Source organism: Gavia stellata, chromosome 4 (genome assembly GCF_030936135.1).
Source record: "Gavia stellata isolate bGavSte3 chromosome 4, bGavSte3.hap2, whole genome shotgun sequence".
NCBI lineage: Eukaryota > Metazoa > Chordata > Aves > Gaviiformes > Gaviidae > Gavia > Gavia stellata.
Genome location: NC_082597.1, coordinates 41,619,716 through 41,643,034, shown reverse-complemented (window position 1 = coordinate 41,643,034; position 23,319 = coordinate 41,619,716). Strand labels below are relative to the sequence as shown.

General features: G+C 40.1%; 1 protein-coding gene across 1 annotated transcript in view; it reads right to left on the bottom strand.

The window, feature by feature from the left end:
- TRHDE (thyrotropin releasing hormone degrading enzyme) overlaps window positions 1–23,319 on the bottom strand; it is a 211,988-nt gene that overhangs the window by 649 nt on the left and 188,020 nt on the right. The window contains exons 16-18 of the mRNA XM_059817016.1: window positions 7,157–7,324; window positions 6,469–6,609; window positions 1,387–1,468 (exon numbers count right to left, since the gene is read on the bottom strand). Of these exons, the coding sequence (XP_059672999.1) occupies window positions 1,387–1,468; window positions 6,469–6,609; window positions 7,157–7,324 (391 nt within the window). The remainder of the gene's footprint in view (window positions 1–1,386; window positions 1,469–6,468; window positions 6,610–7,156; window positions 7,325–23,319) is intronic.

The following is a 23,319-nucleotide window of genomic DNA, read 5'->3' as shown; positions in this document are numbered from 1 at the left end:
ACAGTATGAAGAGAATGGCAAAATAGCAAGTGGGCGCTCATTTGACAATCTTTGAATGCCTGAAACAGATTCCTTCCTTTATGAGAAATCTTTGACCTTTTTTTCAGCAGACTGAAAAGACCCCCGCTCTGTTCTTGCATATACTCAAATTACAGCACTATCACCTGGATTATTATAGCTGATGGCACTGGTGTGCTTTGAATTACTGTTCTTTTTAAGTGAGAACTGCAAGGCTGTTCTACTACTGTTCTACTGCACAGTAGGTTGCTGGTTATGTTGACTTGTATAAAATTAGGTGGTTTTAGCAACACTTATTCATAGCTAGTTAATTTTTGTTTCCTGTTTCACCTTGTTTATTTAAATCTAACTTCCAACAACACCTCTTTCTGCATGGGCTCAAAACTGAAAAGGCTGATCCTGCAACTATTTCATTCCTATCACAGTCAAAAACATGGGAAGGACCTGGAAACTACTGAAATCAGCCCTTACCTGACCTCTGTACTTTTTAATACCAAAATGTTTACATGGCCAGTTTCTTTTCGGGGAAGTATAAACAACCAGCCTGCCAATGCTATGATGGAGGTGGAAACTAAGGATACAGAAGGCTTCCTTGTGCAGCACAGATACTGAAATCTGGCCAGCACTGTCCTTCCCACCTGGGTAGTTTTGAGGAAACCAGCTGCGGCTCTTGCCTAAGTTCCTGAGGCCACTAGACTTGAGTGTAGACAAGTGGTTGGACACAAAATATCATAGTGCAATCAGAGTTCAATTAATGGTGATTATGCTGCATAAGAACCATTTGGTCCATTTGGGGTAATGTTGAGCAGCTGCTAAGCAGAGCATAACACAACCACACAACTACCTCAGTCAGGGCAGGTGTTAAGTTAAAATGAGAAATCTTTGCAATCTAAATAAGAAGTACTTAGCATTTAGAATGAATTATTGTGGTGTCATTTGGCCAGAATATCAGGTTAATGGCTTTTCTCACATGGAAATATCGTAGGCAATAGAAAAACAGAGAAGGCACTGGCAGCTTCTACTTTCAGCGCTGGGTTTTTTAAGGGCTGCCCTCTGCAGCATAAACTAATGTGGATAGAAAGATCTCATCTTTAGTTTCTCAACCAATAGTCAAGAGAAAAAACCCAAACCTACATACCCAGCCAAGCACAGAGAAGTGCCTGCACCACCCACCTCCTGACACCACCTCTAATCAGTCGGGTGCCTTTGCAATCTGCTCCTCCTCCTTGTGCTCCCCAGCTGCAGCACGGGCCTGCAACTCCAGCTGAGCAACCAGAGTTCCCGGACAACCGACACCTTATTGCTCCTGCCCTGCTCCCTGCTTACAACAAATACAGTCTCACATGCTGAAAGTCATCTAAAAATTACCTCTCTTAGTTCTTCTTCAGTATTGAGGAATTCTGTGACCCCACTGATAAGCTTCGAATTCATAAATAATGCTTCTCCGTACCTGCAAGGGCAAAAAGAAGACGCCCAGAGAGTTAGAGCAAGCACCAGGCCAGCTGAAAATTAGAAAGCAGTCTTCTGTAAGGAAGGGAGAAGACATGGGACCAATTCCGGGGATCCAAGGGAACAGCACTGAATTGGACACTGGTATTCCAGCATTTCATGCTAAAAACCTGGACTGAGACCTTCTAGGCTGAGCCATTTGTAGTTAACTTTTAGTTGGATGCTACTAAGCAGAACGGGCTTAACCACAGCCACAGATGAGAGCTCCAGAGGAGAGGACCAAACCCCACCACCATCTCACACTTAACGAAACAGTTTTCAATGTAGTGGACATGAAGCGGCGCAAAACGCAGGTGCCAAAGAAGGAGCGGAGCAGCAGCTATGGAGAAGTATTCTGGGGAGCTCTTCTAGCTGCGCCATTAAAACAGACTTTTTGGAGTGCTGCAGCCTTCTCTGCATTTTGTATTCATCCACCTCATCTGCATTACAAATAGCCTCTAAATAAGTGAACTGAATCAAATTCTCTTGTTCAAGTACCTGATAATTAAAATAAATAATACTGATTGAGAATAATACTGCCAAAATAATCCCCAGTGCCATGATGCAGCATCTTCAAAGAACCAACCTGGAATGAAAATTTGAAAGCTTGGGCAAGGAATATTTAAAGGGCAATGTATAACGGGGTAGGATATTCAGTGGCAATCAGCAATGACCTTCTGCAGGTAGTTGCTTTGAAACTGGCCATTCAAATCCGCTGCTCCACTTGTTTTTCCACAAGTTTTTTTCAATCCCCTAAATGAAGCATCTACATAATTTACAAGATTACCCAGACTACTCCTGAAGTTTTGCATTTCATGTTGGAATAGTTTGTGGTTTTTTTTTTTTCCCCGAAGTCTCTAGTATGAAGAATGTAATTCCATTGGAAACCGAAAGCAACTCTCTTATTCCAGTCAGATGTCATTCAGCATAGCAAAAGGCACTTGACAATTAGTTATCCTTATCTTCATCTGCACATACATCCAAAGCAATCTCTAGCTAATCTGAACATGACTGTTTTTCAGATAGGGAATCCAGCGCTCCTGTCAGACATGTGTAAGTAACACCAATATACTTCACTGCAATTAAGTTTATCCAGGGGAACAATTCAGTTCATACCCTGCTTTTACAAACTGATTTAGAGGAGGAATTCAAAATTCGAAGTGAAATGAACTAGCACAGTCACAGCTTTCTGTTTTGCTTCTATTAATTCTAAATTAATTACCCTTAAATGCTTAGGTATTGTAAGCTGTAGTCCTTTCAAAAGGGAGAAAGAAAGAGAAAGGGAGAGGGATAGCCCCAGGGAGAGGGATAGAAAGAGGGAGAGGGAAGACAACTGGGTTTTCTTTGAGAAGATTCTGTTTTAGAGATGGTGTACACTGCGTTGCTTGCTACCTTGAGCTTGTGTGAGGGGAAACACAGTTATAGGTGTCAAAAATCCTATTCCCTGACCACTATTAACTGAATTACTCATTGATATTTCAGCAAGTACATCTCTTTTTCCAAAACTTCAGTCACACTGACATATACAGACATCCAGAGGCAAACGCCTCCTGCGGAAAGTACGGATTTCATGGTCCTTTAAGCACGTTTAGGCTTTCTAACAAAGCCCTTTATTATTACAGTCTCAGCTTAGCCTCATAATTGACTGCTTGGAAAATTGGAAGCTTCTCTTGATGGGGTCTTTTGACAAGGTTACCAATCCACTTTACAGAAGTGACCTCATGAAAACCGCTGCAGGGATTTTATTTTTCTTGCAGTCTGTACTGTAGCCACTGTGCAAACAAGAAGTAGCAGAATTCCTTCCACAGAAAATTATACCTTCATGAATACCTGTGTTGATTACTGCCCATTACGCATACCTGGTAAAACGTCAGCCACTAACAGCAGTTTCTAAACGGGCTCTGCTGGCAGAAATTCTAGAAAAGCCACCTCCCAAAATAGTATTTTCCAGGTGTGAAACAAAAGAATAAATAGAAAAAAATGTTTGGTCTTGCAAGTATCTGTTTTTCCACTCTTCACAGGAAAGACAACAGCACTGCACAACCAGGACCTTAAATGCCTGAGCTCCCTGGAAACATCCTGGAGTCACGGGCTCTCCACCTGCTCCTTTACTTCTGGGGATGCGAACCTCCAATGCCTCACATTTGTACAGACTTTGCACTTGTGTGAACTCAACTTGAGAGGCAGCATAGTCCATTTACTTTGGAGAGATGCAAATGGCTTCCCAAATATTGTCAAATTCCCAAATGCTGACAAATGATTCAGCACTTGACAGTGAAGGAATTCTTATAGGCAGATGATGGATTAAATATTCACACACAGACACACACATGAACACACAATGAAAATGATTTAGGAGTCAAGGTAGTGCACGCTCAGGTAACAGGTATTCAAGCGTAATATTTTCAATCCTCTTTTTCAGAATTTTAGCAGTCTTAGTCCCACGGATTTCTTACAAAAGACTTGTTAGGCACCCCAATTTCTAAGTCACCTTTGTAAATGGGATATGAGTGATTCTGAAGACTTTATACACTATCAGTATCTTCTGGACAATGTGAATACTGTAAAAATATAAAGGGATAACAATACTTTGTTGTCATTCTAACTCTTTGACATGCTGTGTTTTAAAGCTAGAGGAAATAGCGTTATAGTATAATTTAATCACCTTCAGCTATTTCATATTACTATCATCTCAAACATCAACACCTTTTGTAATAAATTTAATGGAAAATACCATTGAGATATCACCTTATTAAATTAATGTTTCATACAAAGTACTTTAATTTTAAATAAAATTAAATAATAAATTATAATTGTAGAAAAAAGATGCCTTGGGACAGATGATACTTAAACTATAATTCTACAATAAAGTTTGTATTTTTAAAATGTACTAGTGTGGCAAGCTTAAATCAGAAGCCTAATTTTGCATTCTATCATGTCATGGTTTCACTGAACATTCTAAGGGGCAAGGTGTTAGACTAATTCCACCCTCTCAAAGTCTCTCTTAAAAGGTTTTAATCTATAATTACAAAACAAAGTTATTTTCAATATACATCACATACACACAGCTTGCATAAACTATTTCATTCCACTGCACTGAATCTTTTGGCAATTGATAGAAACTCAACTGGATGTCCCTTTCAGAAAAATGCAACTGCTACAATCCTTTTGGTGGCTCTGACTTGTGTTTGGAGATCAAACTGAATGCAGGTAACAAAGTCAGTGTTGGGCGGAGAGACAGACTCTCTGTTAATTTCTCACTAAAAAAAGGACAGGGTTTTGATGAGGCTTTGCTGATTGTTAGGAACTCAGATAACACAGTGATGCATTCTAAGCAAGTGAGATAAATAAAATTCAAATTTTGGGTGAAGTTAAGCTATTTAAAATTAAAACACAAAAAAAATTGGGCATGTGGCATAGTTCTATATCTTGCCCATTTGTCTACACTGCTTAACCTTGTCCACGTCTAAAATCACTGGTGTTAGCTAGGCTGTCAGATGAACGTACTTGCTAAGGCAGGACGCAACTTCTGCATATGTGTTTGTAGCAATACAGATTTTGACAGATTTATGCCTAAGCTCTGTATGAATCCCTGGAGGAACGTGAAAAATTACTTGCTATCCAGAGCATAAATGCACTGGGTTGCATACTAGTAACGGGTCTGTCATCCACTTTCTGTGTAAAAGTCCAGTTTCTGGAATAATCATACCAGAAGCAGAGGATTCTTAATTTTTAAACTCCTCAGCACTCTTAAAGCTTTTTGGAAATTGTTTTCACAATGTATGCTCCTGCAATATAAACTTCCAAACCCAATTCCAGCTCAAACCTATTTTCCCAGCTGAACTTCTTCTAAAATCCTACTATACTATAAAGTATTATCCAAAACAGCATGAACAACTTTTTGAACCTTTAGGAAAGTTGCACAGTCTCTGAGTTTCCTTGGCTCTTCTTTTGATGCCTTGAAACCTATAGTAAGTTTGTACCTATATTCATCAGGCACTAGGATTTAGTTGCTTAAATACAGCATCTTAAATATACCATTTCAAATATTCTGTGGTACACTAGATGGCTCCTCACAAGTCTAGAATGGAAAAGATCTCCAATACTTTTTCTGCCAACACCATGGGAATGGCCTGGCATGGGGTGTCTGAAGTTCTTGGACACCTGCCTTTAAGAACTTGAACCTCATCCAAGGTCCCTTCTGATCTGTCAGTATCAGATGAGCTGCTGTGAAATCTTTCAGACCCTCAGGCTGTTCTAAAAGAACTAAGCAAATTTCTCATTCATGGAATTAATATAAAAATCTTCAACAAAAAGGATTTTAAAATGTTGACTGGGCTTCTGAGTAGGAGTATGTAGCACTTGTTCAAAGAGAAAGAGAAGTAGGTATAAGGAACAACCCTGTCCCTTCCTGTTCATCTATTTTTAATTCAAAATGTTGCTCCTCTATTACTTGAAACTCAACTGAAACACAGAGTAGAAGGAAAGGGAATGACACTATATTAGCATCTTTTTGAAAATGGAAATGTTTCAAAAAAGGTTTGGTGGTTTTTTCCACAGTTGAAATAATGTTCTTGAAAAGATTTTTTTTTCTATCAATCAGACTTAAAATCAGCAAAATTCCTTTGGGAACTGCTGCTTTTTAATCTATGATGTAAAAGTAGAACTGCAGCACTTGACATATAGATAGAATTCATTATCATAAGCGCAGACACAAACAGTAATAGCTATATATACAGATGATTGCTGAGATAAATGTTTCTATGCATATGTGTGATAATCCATGAATAAATGCATTTATGACTCATATGTATGTATTTCATATTTAGAGACATCTCCATTTATGGATTAGAAGAGAATGGACTAGATTCAGGAACTTACATGAATACATACATATACAATACTTACACAAATTACATCAAAATAAGACAATGAAAATAAATTTAGACTTTCTAACTTTACCTAGCATTTAATATTTTCCATTTTTCTCTGAAAAACTTCCAAGCAAGATCCCTTCCATGTGGATTTCGAGCTACGTGGATTATCACATCAATTGCATCCTGATCCAGGACAACTTCTGAGTTGAGAGACAAATTCAAAAGCCTAGTGGGAGAAACAAGGAAAAAAAATCCTATTTAGTTTCACCAACACATAGTCTAACAACAGCACATCAGAAAACTCAGAAAAAAAAAAAAATCACTGCCAAATGGTTTGTTTAAATCTCCAAGACAGTTCAGTGGTTCACTTCTATGATTCCAAAGACCAGACACATTTATGAATCAGAAAAATCTTGAGATAAAAGAATTTCAGTAAAAGCTGAGTGGAACTTTACATGTCCATTTTCATAAAATCAGTAAGATCAGATTGGTAAATACATTTAAATAAAGGATATGCTACCAAAAAAATAACAGCAATTGTTACAGGATTTCAAACATTTCCAATAAACATAGGAAAATCTGGAAGTGAAAAGACATAATATGTGTCAATTTTCATATACATTAATGCAAAAACATAAGACAGTTTAAACTGACAGTAAGTCTGTGCTTGAAGAGCAAAGTTCTTTCATTTAGACCAAAGCTCAAGTGATGATCCATAAATGTTGAAGTGATTATTAGTAACAGCCAGATAGAGATACATAATATTATTGTACCTGTTAAGCAAGTTTCTGTCATCACTGCAAGTTAAGGCTTCTAATAATATTTTCTTCTCAGACACTGCTGTGGTAGAATGAAATTTCATCCAAATGAACTCCCATACATCTTCATCCATCAGTGAAACTCCTGTACAGTAGACAATGTCTCTCACATTGAGTGGGATTCTACAAAAGAAATCAATAATAGTATTGTGGTAAATAAGCAGCCTCCTGATATTGGAAACACTGGAGGAACATCACTACATTTATGAGACTCCAAAATTAAAGTGCAACAGTAATCTTTTTTTGGAAAATTACACTTGCATCTCTTCACTGCCCCCAGAATCTTCCAGGACACCCTACTGGATTTTCTAATGGGTAACACACACTTGCCTTTTTTTTCATAACACTGTCACATTGCCAGGCGACTATAAATTATGGTCATCCAGTTCATCAACACATAATGTACCACATAACCTCCAGGACAGCTAACATAAGCTCTGCAAATTAGCACGGGATCTTATCACTCTGTTGCTGGGCTCTAAGCCAAATCTCCTCTTCTTGTCCTTAGTACTGAGGTTTTAGAATGAGAGCTGATCAGCCAGAAACTCCCCCTTGCTTGGGCTGTAAAGTGCTCCATCTTCATGTAATAACATACAAGTAAGGAAGGATGTGATGAGATAATGCTACTTAAAAACAGGAGTAAAGAAAATAGAAAGATCTGTTCATTTTTTTCAGCGTATTAATACTAGCACAAAACCAGCTATGCCACAGGCTGGCTGTGAACTGCGATTACTGCTCAAGTAATATAAACTCACACTACAGTTAAATGAAAGCTTCTTGAAGCCAAATTCAGACCTGGTATAGGATGTGCATACGTACCATTTTCTTCTAAAAAGATCTCCTTTGGGCTTTCAATTTCCTACCCTGCTTATGTTTACTATACAAGCATAGAAGCTGAAACATTTGCGAGCTAAAGGGCATTCCTGCGGATAAAGTTAGACATTTCTCAGCTGAATACGTTTCTGATTTGCAGGAAAGAACGCCCTCTTTTTGTTGGTAAAAATTATACCAAAACACAGTTCTCTAGTTACTAATAGCTGGGCCGAAACACCTCTGGAACTTCACATGCAAGACCTATTTAGAAAATCTTGAAGTATATACAGCTGCTGGTGGTGTCTAGGCAGTAATACAGTGGGACAAAGAATGAAATTAACTCTGTAAAATTTGGTATCAAATCTTACACAACACAGAAAGAAAAGGTTACATCAAGACTGTAACTATAAGACTTTTGCCAAAGTCTTATACCATAAACTGGACTATCCCAGTCAAGAACCAAAAAGGTGCTTCTACTCCCATCTATTAATTCTCCAGAAAAAATATTTCTTCCACTGAAATTTTCTATTGTTGGGTTCTGTGATGGGTGTTTTTATAAAAAGACTTCAGCTGATCTGTTTGCCTATGTCTCAGTCCCTGGTAAATGAAACCAGTGTGGCTTTTTAGCATTTCAAAGTTTTGGTTCCTCTTTAGTACTTCAGAAGGAAGTAGGCAAGGTAGGAAACCATATATTGATGATGGTGAAGGGTTAAAACCTGTTGTTGCCTCTATGAGGTTAGCTGGTCCCAACAACTCTGATGGTTCTTGAGAAAAAGAATAAAAGACATATGTAGCTAAACTAAAGCAAAACTGGAAAAAAAAGTGCACTCCTCCTCGTACTGGCTGAAGAACTTTGGGGAATTAATGCCTACTGCTTTTTTGTTATGCTTTTTTCTGAGTCGTACAAAAGTCCTGAGGTTGAGGCTTTATTCATGTTCCCTGGTGAGTGTAGTCATCAGCTCACAGGCTGTATCTGCACGTTTAGATGCAGACAATCACATGAATTCTGCTTCTGCTGAGCTGACATGGCTCAGGATAGAGCTGCTTCTTGGAGCATTTTTAGCAAAGTCCCATGCTAACAGAGCCACAAAGGGCTGTCTTGACTAGTGCTGAGGTATTTTGCTTTTGATGCAGACAAGCCCAGACATTTATTCAGGAGTAAACTCTCCAAAGCAAAACTGAAATGGTAGGCAAGAGAAATGTAATCCATTTTAAGGTTGCTAGGAATATGAAACTTTTAACTATGCACAGCACAAATCAGCAATACTGCCTTCTAAAGCAAAATCAGGTGCTATGCCTCATCTCTGCCATCAACTGCTACCATCTAGCCAGTGTAGATCGGTGCTACAGTGCAGATCCTGTCATGGTTCAAGATCTTATTGTTTCCTATCCTTCCACCACCAAATCACTGCGTGAGAATGTGTCTGTCCCAAGCCGTGCCAGGCAATCAGCATTGCTATGGTTATGACCACATAGCTCAAGCAATCCTTACATGTCACCAGGTTCCACAGTTCCTCCCCCTTGATGCCTCCTTCCATCTTCTTAGATTTTTTTCTTTGATCTTCTGATGCCCTAAAAAGCTTGGCTCGCACTGAAAAAAGTTAGTAACTTTCCTCAGATCTATCCAGGACCAGTTGGTCTTGGCTTATGTATGGTCTATGCAACTGCTTCTGTGGTCCTTATGGAACTGCTATGGCAAGACCAAGGAAAACAGAAAATTCTTAAAGCTTTCCAGATCTACTAAAAGAAAGAGTTTTTAAACATACATGGGCAGTGAAGAAGAAAAGTTACCACTTTCACCAGCCTTTCCATACTACTGAGTTTTGAGTCCCAAAAATTGAGTTATCATTAGTAAAATGTGAGTTTGGTTGACATTTGCAGAATTATCCATGTGAGCTAGGTGATGAATTTCCATTTCACTGTAATGGAATTTCTACTTCTTACTTGAAAGTCTATCATTAAGCCTTTGTTGGGATATTTCAAACATTAATGAATATCAATAGTTTATTTTTCCCCCATTTAACCTTTCTTTCAAAAAGTGCATGCAAAGGAAACTGCATATAATTGAGACAATTACAGAAAATTAAGACTACATGTTTAAACACAAGAAATCAAGACATACTAAAATTAATGGAGCAGATATTTAGGTGCCATCTTTGTGTTGGCTTGTATTAATTTCGAATGAGGCTTAAAGTTTTCTAAATAACTGCAACTCTCTGAAAACTTCGGGTCAGCAATTGCTGTAACATAAATATGCAGACATATACACATACACTGCATAAAATATGAAAGTGGTATTAATTATCACTGTGTCTTGATTTTCTGATACACTAGGTTATTTGTCCTTAAAGCACAACTTCCTTACCAACTTATGTCTTTTTTTTGCTTTTAATTCGGGATTTAATACACTGACAGCAGCCATAATTACACAGGCTAAATCCTGACCATGGGACCAAACAACCTGACCTGTTGCCCCAAACCTGTCTTATCATATCATATCTTAATATGAAGAAAAACTGAACCCAGTCAAGCCTTATTTCAATGAAGGAAAAACTTCCTATCTTGACACACAAACACTAAATAATTTTTTTAGAAGCATACGTAGTTCTTGCTGAGCTTTGCCGGCAGAAATATTATCTTTAGTTTACTGCAAGAGATGCAACTCAGCCAACAGATACTCTAAGGAACTATAAGGCACCTGGAAGAGGTAATTCTTTTCTGGTTGATTGTCCCATAAATTCAGGTAGGAGCTGTGTGCTGGAAGGACTATGACTCTGTATTTGGGTAGTGCAGTCAGCAGCACAGGTACCTAGAAGTGGATGTCTAACCCCAGAAAGGTTAGCATTCCTCACTTCTGAGGTTTACATTTTTTAAATTTACAGTAAAACATAACAATTTAATAGGCTTTCCCAGCTACTCCATCTTTTACGTTCTAAGTGCCAACAGTAGCAATTTCAGCAGCAGTGCAGTCAGTAACCGCAGGATCATTTGCATGCTCTGAGAAGGTAGGATGACTTAAGACAAGTGATGGCACTGAGCCCATGCCAATAGCCTAGATGTTTCTTACTAAGAAAACTCTACAGCCACCAAATCAGTAATAGCATACTTGCAGTGCTGCAGCACATCTACTCAGTATCATCCAACCAATTGCTCCAGGGAAGGTTTTACGTCTCTTATGTGTAAGCTAAGTCATTAGGACAACGTGAAAAAAATCAGAGCCTACAAACCAAGACATCAAAACAAATACTGATTTTAAAGGGCTTAGCTTCAGAAATTACAAAACTTAGGGCTATGAAAAGCTATAAATTATTCCTGTGAGAGGCTCATAATCAGGACTGTAGACAGGAGGGTCTTTTTTGTGGAAATGAAAATTGTTTATGAAAATGCGAATATCCCCAAAGTCATTTCTCTTTAACTATTGCCTAAAGAGAGCGCCTTCTAACTGTATTTTCTCCACTTGTGGGGATTTTTGCTTTCTCACTCCTTTAGACGTTATGGGCCTGCATCATTATCTAAACATGTGAAATCTCCCCGGTCTACAAATCTTTTAATTTTACAGCTTCGTGAAAAATGTTGTTCTAAAATTGCAGTTCCAAGGCACCAGATCAGCATGTGGAATATTTGTCCTATGTATTAACTGAATCAAGTGGATAAAATACCATTGTTTCAGTACTGCTTAGCTAGTAACACTGCAGAACGTATCCCCTTGTTACGTTAAACCTCATCTGGGCCTTCAAAGCTGGTCTCATTTTTAAAGAGCTAATATGATTGATGGCTACTTCAGAAGAATAAAGATAAAATTTTGAAAGCATCACTTTAAATGGCTTTTATATGAACACTGATCCAATTTGTTTAACTTTATTTTTCTTGCTTAAGAGATATGATGGTGAGAATGAAATATGTAGCTAGTAGAGCTCATGTTTAAAAATTAAACACTTTGGGAAAAAAGTTAAAAATTAAACACTTAGAAAAAAATTAATTAAAATCGTGCTGTGCCTTTACAGGGATTTTTTTTTCAAGAGTGAATAATAAAGCTCTACAATGAGCTAGGAATAATCTTCTGAGTTATAATTAATTGGTACATACTTGCTCCTATTTAAAGTATGTTCTAACAATTGGAGATACACTTATAAAATTGGACCATAATTATTTATCTTCTGGGCAAACTGTGTTCTAGTTTTTTAAAATGTAATTGCAAACGGTTTAGACAGTTCTTTGATTAAGAGACAAATTTCAATACCATTTAGGGTACTATTTGACAAAGAAAATTAATCAGAAACATTATTCTTTATTTTTGCAACTATTTAACATTTAACTTAGGCCTATTTTTCTTGATGACTATATTTATATACTTGGTTAATAGGTTACAAGGCTCAGATAAGAAATAACAATGAAGCATTAGTACTTTGTTGGCAGATCTGTAATACAGATTGTGCTATAAGGAACAGCACCGCACAAAGTTTATTTTCTAAGACAGCAGTCCCAAAGTTTAAACTGCCATTCTCTATTACAAACTCCAGAAGCCATGCTGCTGGCACCACTGTGCACACAGAGAAGGGGAGCATCCATGCCCAGTCTGAAGAGAAAGGGCAGAATTTCCCCTTGAAAACTGAGGCACAGAGGTGGGATGGGCTTCACATTCAGGTGCCTGTTACGCACTAAATTCAGGGGATATTAACCAAGGATGTGGCTACTCAGGGTGCCTGCACAGACACCAGGTCTCCTCAATCCCAGTCCTGTGCTTCCAAGCTTAGGTATCTCCTGGGTCTGACTGAGGCAGGCAGAGAATGTATCATCCATCAAGTGATGGTCACTGCTATTGCTCCTTTCCCTTCCTACAGCAGATACCCATAACTAAATATGCAACTAGCACACTCAAGCTCTTCAACACTGATTTTAACAACTGAGTGCTGAGTTAAGCACTTCTTTCTGAGACAGATCTCTGAGCAGATATACCTTGTTTTGTCCTTTCTAGACAGCTTTTGCAACAAAAATATGGTCCTTTCTGTAAAACTGTTTTACAGAGTTCTGGAGAGATCATTCCTGAATGAGAAAATTGGAGACGAATCTATCTAACTTCTAAAGACTGCAAATTACAGAATCACAGAATAACTAAGGTTGCAAAAGACCTGTAAGATCATCAAGTCCAACCATCAACTAACACCACCATGCCCATTAACCATGTCCCACAATGCCTCGTCCACACATTCCTTGAACACCTCCAGGGAGGGTGACTCCACTACCTCCCTGGGCAGCCTGTTCCAATGCTTCACCACTCTCTCAGTAAAGAAATTTTTCCTAATATCCAGCCTAAACCTCCCCTGGTGCAACTTGAGGCCATTTCCTCTTGTCCTGTCACTCGTCACAGAGGCCAACACCCACCTCTCTGCAACCCCCTTTCAGGTAATTGTAGAGAGCGATGAGGTCTCCCCTCAGCCTCCTCTTCTCCAGACTGAACAACCCCAGTTCCCTCAGCCGCTCCTCATAAGACTTGTGCTCCAGACCCCTCACCAGCTTCGTTGCCCTTCTCTGGACATGCTCCAGCACCTCAATGTCCTTCTTGTAGTGAGGGGCCCAAAACTGAACACAGTATTCGAGGTGCGGCCTCACCAGCGCCGAGTACAGGGGCACGATCACCTCCCTGCTCCTGCTGGCCACACTGTTTCTGATACAGGCCAGGATGCCGTTGGCCTTCTTGGCCACCTGGGCACACTGCTGGCTCATATTCAGCTGGCTGTCAATCAACACCCCCAGGTCCTTTTCTGCGGGGCAGCTTTCCAGCCACTCGTCCCCAAGGCTGTAGCGCTGCATGGGGTTGTTGTGACCAAAGTGCAGAACCCGGCACTTGGCCTTGTTGAACCTCATACAATTGGCCTCGGCCCATCCATCCAGCCTGTCCAGATCCCTCTGCAGAGCCTTCCGACCCTCAAGCAGATCAACACTCCCACCCAACTTGGTCTCATCTGCAAACTTGCTGAGGGAGCACTCAATCCCCTCATCCAGATCATTGATAAAGATATTAAACAAGACCGGCCCCAAAACTGAGCCCTGGGGGACTCCGCTTGTGACCGGCCGCCAAATGGATTTCACTCCATTCACCATGAGTCTCCGGGCTCAGCCATCCAGCCTGTGTTTTACCCAGCGAAGAGTGCACCTGCCTAAGCCACGAACCACCAGTTTCTCCAGGAGAATACTGTGGGAGACAGTGTCGAAGGCTTTACTGAAGTTCAGGTAGACAACATCGACAGCCTTCCCCTCACCCACTAGGCGGGTCACCTGGTCATAGAAGGAGATCAGGTTGGCCAAGCAGGACCTGCCCTTCATGAACCCGTGCTGGCTGGGCCTGATCCCTTGGTTGTCCTGCACGTGCCCTGTGAGCGCCCTCAAGATGAACCTCTCCATAACCTTCCCCAGCACCGAGGTCAGGGTGACAGGCCTGTAGTTCCCCGGATCCTCCTTCCGGCCCTTCTTGTAGATGGGCGTCACGTTGGCAAGCCTCCAGTCATCTGGGACCTCCCCTGTTAACCAGGACTGTGATAAAAGACGGAGAGTGGCTTGGCAAGCTCCTCCGCCAGCTCCCTCAGTACCCCTGGGTGGATGCTATCAGGCCCCATAGACTTGTGAGTGTCCAGGTGGCATAGCGGCTTGTTAACTGCTTCCCCCTGGATCATGGGGAGTTTATTTTGTTCTCCATCCTTGTCTTCCAGCTCAGGGAGCTGAATACCCTGAGGATACCTGGCCTGGCTATTAAAGACTGAGGCAAAGACGGCATTAAGTACCTCAGCCTTTTCCTCATCCTTAGTGACAGTGTTCCCTCCCCCGCATCCAGTAAAGGATGGAGATTCTCCTTGGCTCTCTTTTTGTTGTTAATATATTTGTAAAAACATTTTTTGTTATCCCTTATGACCGAGGCCAGATTGAGCTCTAGCTGGGCTTTTGCCTTTCTAATTCCCTCTCTGCAAGACCTAACAAGGTCCTTGTACTCTTCTTCAGTTGCCTGCCCCTTCTTCCAAAGGTCATAAACTCTCCTTTTTTTCCTGAGTCCCAGCAAAAGCTCCCCGTTCAGCCAGGCCGGTCGTCTTCCCTGCCAGCTCTTCTTACAGCACATGGGGACTGCCTGCTCCTGCGCCTTCAAGATTTCCTTCTTGAAGAACGTCCAGCTTTCCTGGACCCCTTTGCCCTTCAGGACCGTTTCTCAAGGGACCCTCTCAACCAGTGTCCTGAACAGGCCGAAGTCTGCCCTCCAGAAGTCCATCGTAGTGGTTTTGCTGCCCCCCTTCCTTACTTCACCAAGAATTGAGAACTCTATCATTTCATGGTTGCTAAGCCAAAGACGGCCTCCGACCATCACTTCTCCCACCAGTTCATAAACAGCAGGTCAAGCAGGGCACTTCCCCTGGTAGGCTCCCTTACCAGCTGTGTCAGGAAGTTATCATCTTCCACACTCTCCAGGAACCTCCAGGACTGCTTCCTCTCGGCTGAGTTATACTTCCAGCAGACGTCTGGTAAGTTGAAGTCCCCCACAAGAACAAGGGCTTGCGATTGCGAGACTTCTGCCAGTCGTTTGTAGAACGCTTCGTCCGCCTCTTCGTCCTGGTTGGGTGGTCTATAACAGACACCCAGCAGCATATCTGCCTTATTAGCCTTCCCCCTCATCCTTACCCATAAGCACTCAACCTTGTCGTCACAATCGTTGCGCTCTATACAATCAAACCACCCCCTAACATACAGAGCCACCCCACTGCCTCTCCTTCCTTGCCTATCCCTCCTGAAGAGCTTATAACCATCTATTGCAGCACTCCAGCCATGCAAGTCGTCCCACCATGTTTCTGTGATGGCGACTACATCATAGCTGTCCTGCTGCACAACGGATTCCAGCTCCTCCTGTTTGCTGCCCATGCTGCGTGCATTGGAGTAGATGCACTTGAGCTGGGCTATCTATTTCGCACCCAACATCGGCATGCCACCCCTAGGCTCATCTCTAGGCAGCCTGGTTTCATCCCCTTCCCCCTTCAAATCTAGTTTAAAGCCCTCTCGATGAGGCTCGCCAACTCATAAGTGAGAATCCTTTTCCCCCTTGAGGATAGCTGAACTCCATCTGCTGCCAGCAGGCCTGGTGCCATGTAAACCACCCCATGGTCAAAAAAACCAAAATTCTGCCAATGGCACCAGCCTCTGAGCCACGTGTTAACCAGGTGCGTTTTCCTGTTCCTTTCAGTGTTCCTCTCTGCCAAATTAATTACTGCTAATCCACAATCGCTACATATAGGGTCATTTTATTGTGATCACACACAGAAATCAGAAGGTAAAAATGCTACCTGAACCAGCTGCCCCATAAAGCCCAGTTTTGTCTTTCACAAGATGAAATCCTCTCTCTTTTCAGACATACTCCTCAGATGGTCTTTCAGAGCACAAACTCCTTGATTAACTCGTGCACTCAACAGTGTTTTTTTTCCTCCTTACACAGTTTTATTGAATTGAGTGCAAGATTCTACTCAAATGTTGTAACAACCTATTAATTAGTTAAATCGCTTCAGCAACATCGGCTGACATTAGCTGGCAAAGCTCCAGTAACATTTCAAAATGCATGAATAGCTATACCTGAGTTTTTTCAGTAATTAAAACTTCTAGGGGTTGAGAACACAGAAGGGATCCATATTATTGTTTTACATTTATCAGACATTCATGTGTGAAAAAAATGAAAATAACTGTCATTTTTTCATGTTTGCTGCTAATGATCTCCAAAAATAGCTGGTGGGCATCAAACCTGTGAAAAAATCTAGTGCCTCTTCCAAGCATCTAACAAAAATAATTAACCTGTTGGCCACATTCCCACAAATACTTATGCAGGTGGTTAAACTTAAGTACATTTATAAGTTCTTGCAAGACTGTAGCACTAGTGTGCCCATGTGAAACAAAGCAACAAAATTATGTCTCTCAAGTTGTTAGAGAGAGAAATAAAAGAGGAGGAAAAGGAAAGAAAAAATGCTTTGTTTGGAAAAACATTTCATTTTCTATCACCTAAGCCAGACTTCATTGAAATGGTCTCAATTAATGACTGGTAATTTGTTATTTACCACTCCCTCAGATCTATGGATAGTTTCATTTATAACACGTTAAAGTCTCCTGTATAGTCCTGCAGTGCAATTTGTTTTTCTGGTGGCATTTCCATTGACTAGTTAAAGGACCATCCAAGTAAGCACACTGCCAATTTAGGCAAGTGAATGGACATGAATCCACTGTTCCTTGCAGAGGAAATACACATTCTGCACAAATGAGTATGGAGGTTTAGTACTCTCAAATTAGGCTTCTTGGTTATCGCTGTCTTTGTTCAAATTACGTGATGGAAGTCATCTTACTTCATTACTTGCACCTTTCTTAAGACTGATAAAGAATTAAGTAGTGCTCCTAACAGCCACAGCAATGTGACAAAAGTCTTTGAAATGGCAAACAGAAGTCACTGGAAAGCCCATATCCACATTATTACATTTAAAAAGATTAAATAAGGTAATTGAGTACTAGAATGCAATCATCCAAGATCCTGATTTCATTTTTTAGTAACCAAAAGTGGTTCACCTGTGGTGCAAAATGACACACAGATGTTTTCTGACTTGAAACCCACAGATTGAACAGGAAAATTCACGGCATATTCTCTTTTCAGAGATCTCTGGCCCCACCTCAGCACCCCAAGACTTCTCAGAACAACCTGTTTGATTAGAGGCCAGAACAGATTCAAATAGCTGGATTTGCATTCAGGAGCACCTGGCAATCTCTATTTCTCCTCATTCATGAAGACAGACAAATGCAAACTTCATTAACCCATGGGCTACTGAATGGATGCTGACTTCAGTCTAATTCAGTGCAGCAGCCTGCACTCCACTGCAAAATTCATCTATTCATCTGAGCATTGCTTTCCTTAAAAAAGGAAAAAAAAAAAAGAAAACCCACACCTTCCTGTCTCTTGTGTTAGAAAGTATAGAGTGAACGTAAACTCAGAACTGCAAAAAAAGAAATCATAGTATTAGAGAGAAGCTAAGTATTGAACATTAGCTCAACTCATCAAATAGCATAGTGAGCTTAGCTCTGTTGATCAAACATTAGCAGATTGTTATCAACCATAAGCATACCACGTGCAAGGACAAGAGACACCAAATTTGCAGACATCAGAATGCAACCCTCACTTTACACAAGTTTGACATGGTAGCTTGACATTTGACATGGTAGTTTGACATTTTCCCATTTTTTTTTCAATTGACAATATGTGCAAGGCAGTATTCCAAGTAAACAAAACGGATCAGAGTGCTTGTGACAGAATAACAATAATAAAAATAGTAAAAATTGCATTAAACCTAAAATCACCCTATGAAGCCCAGATCAATCAAACTCATTTACTGCAAGATTTGTAGGGGTATTGGGACAATTAATTAAGGTACTTTGTTTCTATTTAAAAGACAGCAACCAATAAATAGCAATGGTTACATTTCTAAAGGAGAAAAAAATAAGAGCAAACTGAAGTATCCATGAGTAGCTAGGGGCCTTCCAACGGGTCCAGTAACATCTTAAAGAAACATCGCCACGTAATTGTGTCTGATGCAATACTATCATCTCCCACTGCTCGCTGCTGCATATTAGCAAAAGAATTGCATCACCACAGCTCCACTAACAGAACCAAAATACAAGCACTCCTTTTTCTGCTGAAGGCAAAATCAGCTGTCTCAGTTCAAAGCAGCTCTCTCACATATTCACATGTTCACGCTATCCTGTCTAATGTTGCCTCAAGCAAGCATACATCCACAGTCCACTTTGCCAGCAGAAATATGTACACGGCAATCTGTAGCTGATGGATGGTAACAGTAGCTGGAAGAAAATCACGCCTGCACCCACAGAGAGGTTTGCAAGAACATGCTTTTGTCTATGGATAAGTTATGCTTTGAGCCATCATTGTGTGTATTCACATGTTACCCATTGTTATGATATCTCCTGTCAGGAGTTTACAGATGCAGCTCTCCACACATTCTTTCCTGAACCTCAGAAATAGACATTTACTCAGTCCATCCAAGGCAGAAAGTCTGAAAATACTAATCCTCTTAGAAACATGTTTTTCTTTCAGAATAGATATGTAGTGAAGGTTAAAGGGGTTAACAAGGCTGATTATCAAGCTCAGGCAAGCATTGTATAGTAATTTTGTTAATTTTTTAGGCTGAACCACAATGCAGTTATATCTAAGGAGTGTGAATAATGTATTTCTTCACACATGAAAGAGCTTCACAGGGATGAGCTCAGTTAAATGAAGGTAGATGCAAACATCTTAATTTTCAGCCAACAGTAGCTTCTCTTGTACAGCATTCTGCTGTTGACTGAATCCTAGTAACCTTACATTCTCCAACTACGAGGGAAATTTCAACGTGCTTATATGTTTTCTACTAGGTTTGTATTCTTCCGAACATCAACACGAAAGTTTCAAGGGTTTCCATTGCTCCAGGAGTAGCATACATCCCAACTTAACAGAGTGAAAATGTTTGCCTTCATATCAACTATCAAGTCAGAAGTCAATGCCAACTTTCAAGCAAAATGTGCTGGAGTCATCAGCCATTTAAAAAGAGCAAAATTACTTAAATTCATTGATTAAAAAGACTGTAAGACATACCTTGAATTCTAAGCAGATTTTCAGCTGAAAGAAATAACCCTTCTTTTTTAACAGTTGCAAGGATTAAAATATGATATCAATTCCTAGACCAGTACAAACAGATGTCTCCTTATAGCCTCTTCTACATGTGATGTTATGTGTTTGGTTTGCCCCTTGTAGAGCATGTTCCTTGCTTTAGCATCATGTTTTGCCCTGCAAAAGTGGTAGTGAGCAATACCACCCAAATCCCTTTGCATATTAAGTAATCCTGGTATTTCAGGTACTCAAGCCTCCTTCCCTCAGATGAATGCTCTCATCTTTAGGCTGGACAGCGGTATTATTTCTCTTGCTAATGAAGTAAATACCAGTGGCTGAGCTTCAACTAGAGGAGGAAAGTGTGTTGCAGTGTCTTAATACTGTCCCAAACACCTCACAGATAGGTCAACAAGGTGGTTTTCTGCATGTGGCAGATGCAGGGCTGAGGTACTAAACTGAAGCTCTATCACAATCTCAGAACTACTGTTTAGAAGGGGGTTGAGGAGCAGTTCTCTGCCAGCTGTGTTTGAAGAGAAAAGGAGCAGACCTTTTCCTGCTTTAGAGACACTTTTGAAAGGCATCTTTTACAAGGACCCCTAACTCTATGATCACCATTCACATATTCATTTGATATAGTTATCTTTCTACCTGTAGTGCTGGACCCTAAGAGGGCCCACTCTCTCTTCACAGTCTCATGTTAAGAGGCTCTTCACTCAGCATAGTGGCTGCCACCAGCTTCATTTAGAGGTTCCCAAATCCCCTTGTAGGAAGCATAACTCCAAGCGTCTGATTCTGCCCTGTGAGCCAGGCATCTAAAAATTAAGCACTGCAACACTTGTCACTATTCAAATTCAAGCCGTCAAGCCTCTCAGCTGACATCCACTTTCATGCATGGAGACTAATGTTGCAGATCACATGTATGGTTTTTTTTTAACTGATTCCGTAAGAAAATCTGCAGTGCTACAGTTGGAAATCTAATGTCTTTTTTCCAGTAGTGCTGGAAACACAAAAAGGACCTCTGGCTTTGTGCTATGAATGACCATTATTTTACTTGGTGAACAGTGGCAAATTAGTTGCACAGTAAAGAATATGTAATTACAAAGTACAAACAGTAACTGATTATTATGATTATTTCAATCCCCTACAGTGAAGAGTAGATGGTAATTAATTTCTGGACCTACCAGACTAAATATAATTACTAAAAACACAGCAACTGTAGGCATATGCTGGTAAAACAGAGTTAGATGTTACTGCATTTGTTTATTAACCAACACTTTATCCATAATTAAATGCTATAAGTAAAACAGAAAAAACATTTCAAAATAACTTCTAAAAAGCCATAGATTAAAAACGTGGCTAAAAAGTTATGAATTTTAGCATTTCTACAATATTACTAATTGCACATTCTCTGTTATGCTTATTCTAACTTTAACTGCAGTAACTGCCAGGGAATCAAAAACCTCCTTTACATGATTTACTGCCTGTGCATTTATGTGGTGTTTAACACCACGTATTAATTTAATACTACCGTAATTTTGTATTGCTTAGAATCTTGGGACACAAGCTTAATTCCATAGTCTCATTTTGGGGTCTACTGCTTTGAAGAATTTGTGTTCCTTCCAACATGCACTGCTTGTGAATTAGCTCATTGTACGAAACATCTCGCCTTCCAGAATAAGGGTTTTGGGAGGGGATGGGTGGAAAGGTTGCAAATTAGACTTTATTTTTACTCTCATAGTCAAACTCAAATTATACCTGTATATAAAAATATCTCTGAGCTCTCTGGAACTCTATCTTCATGCTCTGGCTATGCAAACCCACAAAGACCAGGCATTCTGCAACGCATCACACAATGTCTTTGTTCTGTTTCAGAAGACGGAAGGGCATCTACAAGAACTTTTAGAGTAGTTTTCAGCAGATACAACTTTACTCATTGTTGATAAGTAGTGGAACAGGCAAGTATACATATAGTTTCTGTACCTGTCACCAGCTTTCCTCACCAGGAGTTGTCAGAGAAGTCTGGAGATAGATGAGCAGCATGAGTTTCCCCTTCTTTGTCAGGAAACCAGCTCGAAGGGATTCCTACAGATTCTGAGGTGGCTGTTTGCAGTAAATTCACAAACAGCTGTTAAGGGCATCAAACTGAGCAAAACAGTTGACTGATGAGAAAAAATACAAAATGGCACCTGTTGGATGTGCTCTCTGCATTATCTTGTACTTATCTGCTTGCCCTTTGCACTTGAGCTAGCTATTGTCTCTGAAGTGCTAAAAGAAGCAGAGGCATGACTCCAACACCATGTTAATTAAATTCTTACTGCAGAATCATCATCATTTTCCTGGTGGAAAAGCAGGGAAAACAGCCGCTGCTTTATTTTCAAGTTTCAGTCTGAGTTGGTTTAAACTAAGCAAAGGTGATATGGGGTACCTCTGATGCAGCAGGAATCCCAACATTCCTGAGAGAACACTGACAGACCCCTACAAATGTTGTTACTGTGAAACACAAGCTGATTTTATGTCTATCGAGCTGCTATGACTAGTAGCCTTTGCAATGTTGTTTCAATGTAAGTAGATGTGAAAAGAGTCCGCTCATACATTTGTCACATTCAGCATGTGACGTTGCTCTGAGAATTGCAACTAGTAAATTCTGGGGTGGGGAACTGAACAAATACTATTATCTTAAGAAATAAAACATGTCTCTGTCTTCTTTGCAAGTTGTATCCCTATTTATCAGCTGACTGTCAATCTGTATTCTGTAAACACATTTTTTGTTGCAGCTATTTTTCAAAACTATGCAGTTCCTTTGGAGAAATACACTGTTTTAACTTAGTAGCTATTCTCTTCCTCTGCCCTGCTGTGATGCTTTTATCATAATACTCGTCATATGCTGGCAGCCACAATCTTGTGCTCCCAAGAATGGCCCAATAGAAAGGCTAAGATGAACCTTCAGATGGCTCCTTAAATTTATTCCTTTCCTCTCTTGCTCTTGTTAGTAAAGCAATAATCTTTTTTTTTCCTTTTCTGATGCCTCCTTCTTCAATCCTGTTGGAAAGGATGAAGACACAGGGTAGGAGAAAGCTTTGCAGGGTGACAGCTTTTTAACACTGAATAATCTACTGCTGTGCATGCTAACAGATGGTGCTAGGTTTGATTAACTAATTTTTCAAATGAATATCTTAGTAAACTATTTTTGCAGATTTTTTTCCAATGATTCTTTCTCTTTAATCTCCTCTTTGAATTGTTTCATACTGATCATTGCTGCTGACGATAAGAATTCATATAAAACCCTGGGGTATATATTTCATAGTAAACATATCTGGTATCATCTTACACAAGAAAATTCTGCCCCTCACACACATCTTATTTAAAGGTACATAGTCATAGTTTCAAGATAATTTCTTTTAAACTTTTCAAAGTCATATGGGAATGCAATTTCCATTAATGCTTAGTTCATGGCTGGTTTTAAAAGACACTCGGGCACTTATGTAACTGGGTATGCCTGTAAGGGATTTTCAAAGATTGCAAAGACAGACAGACATATTTTAATTGCAAACAAACACCTAATTGGCCCAAGATGTCTCTGAAAAATCCTACATGCCTGTATGTCTACAGAGATCTGACCCTTTTGCAGAGCTAATACAAGACT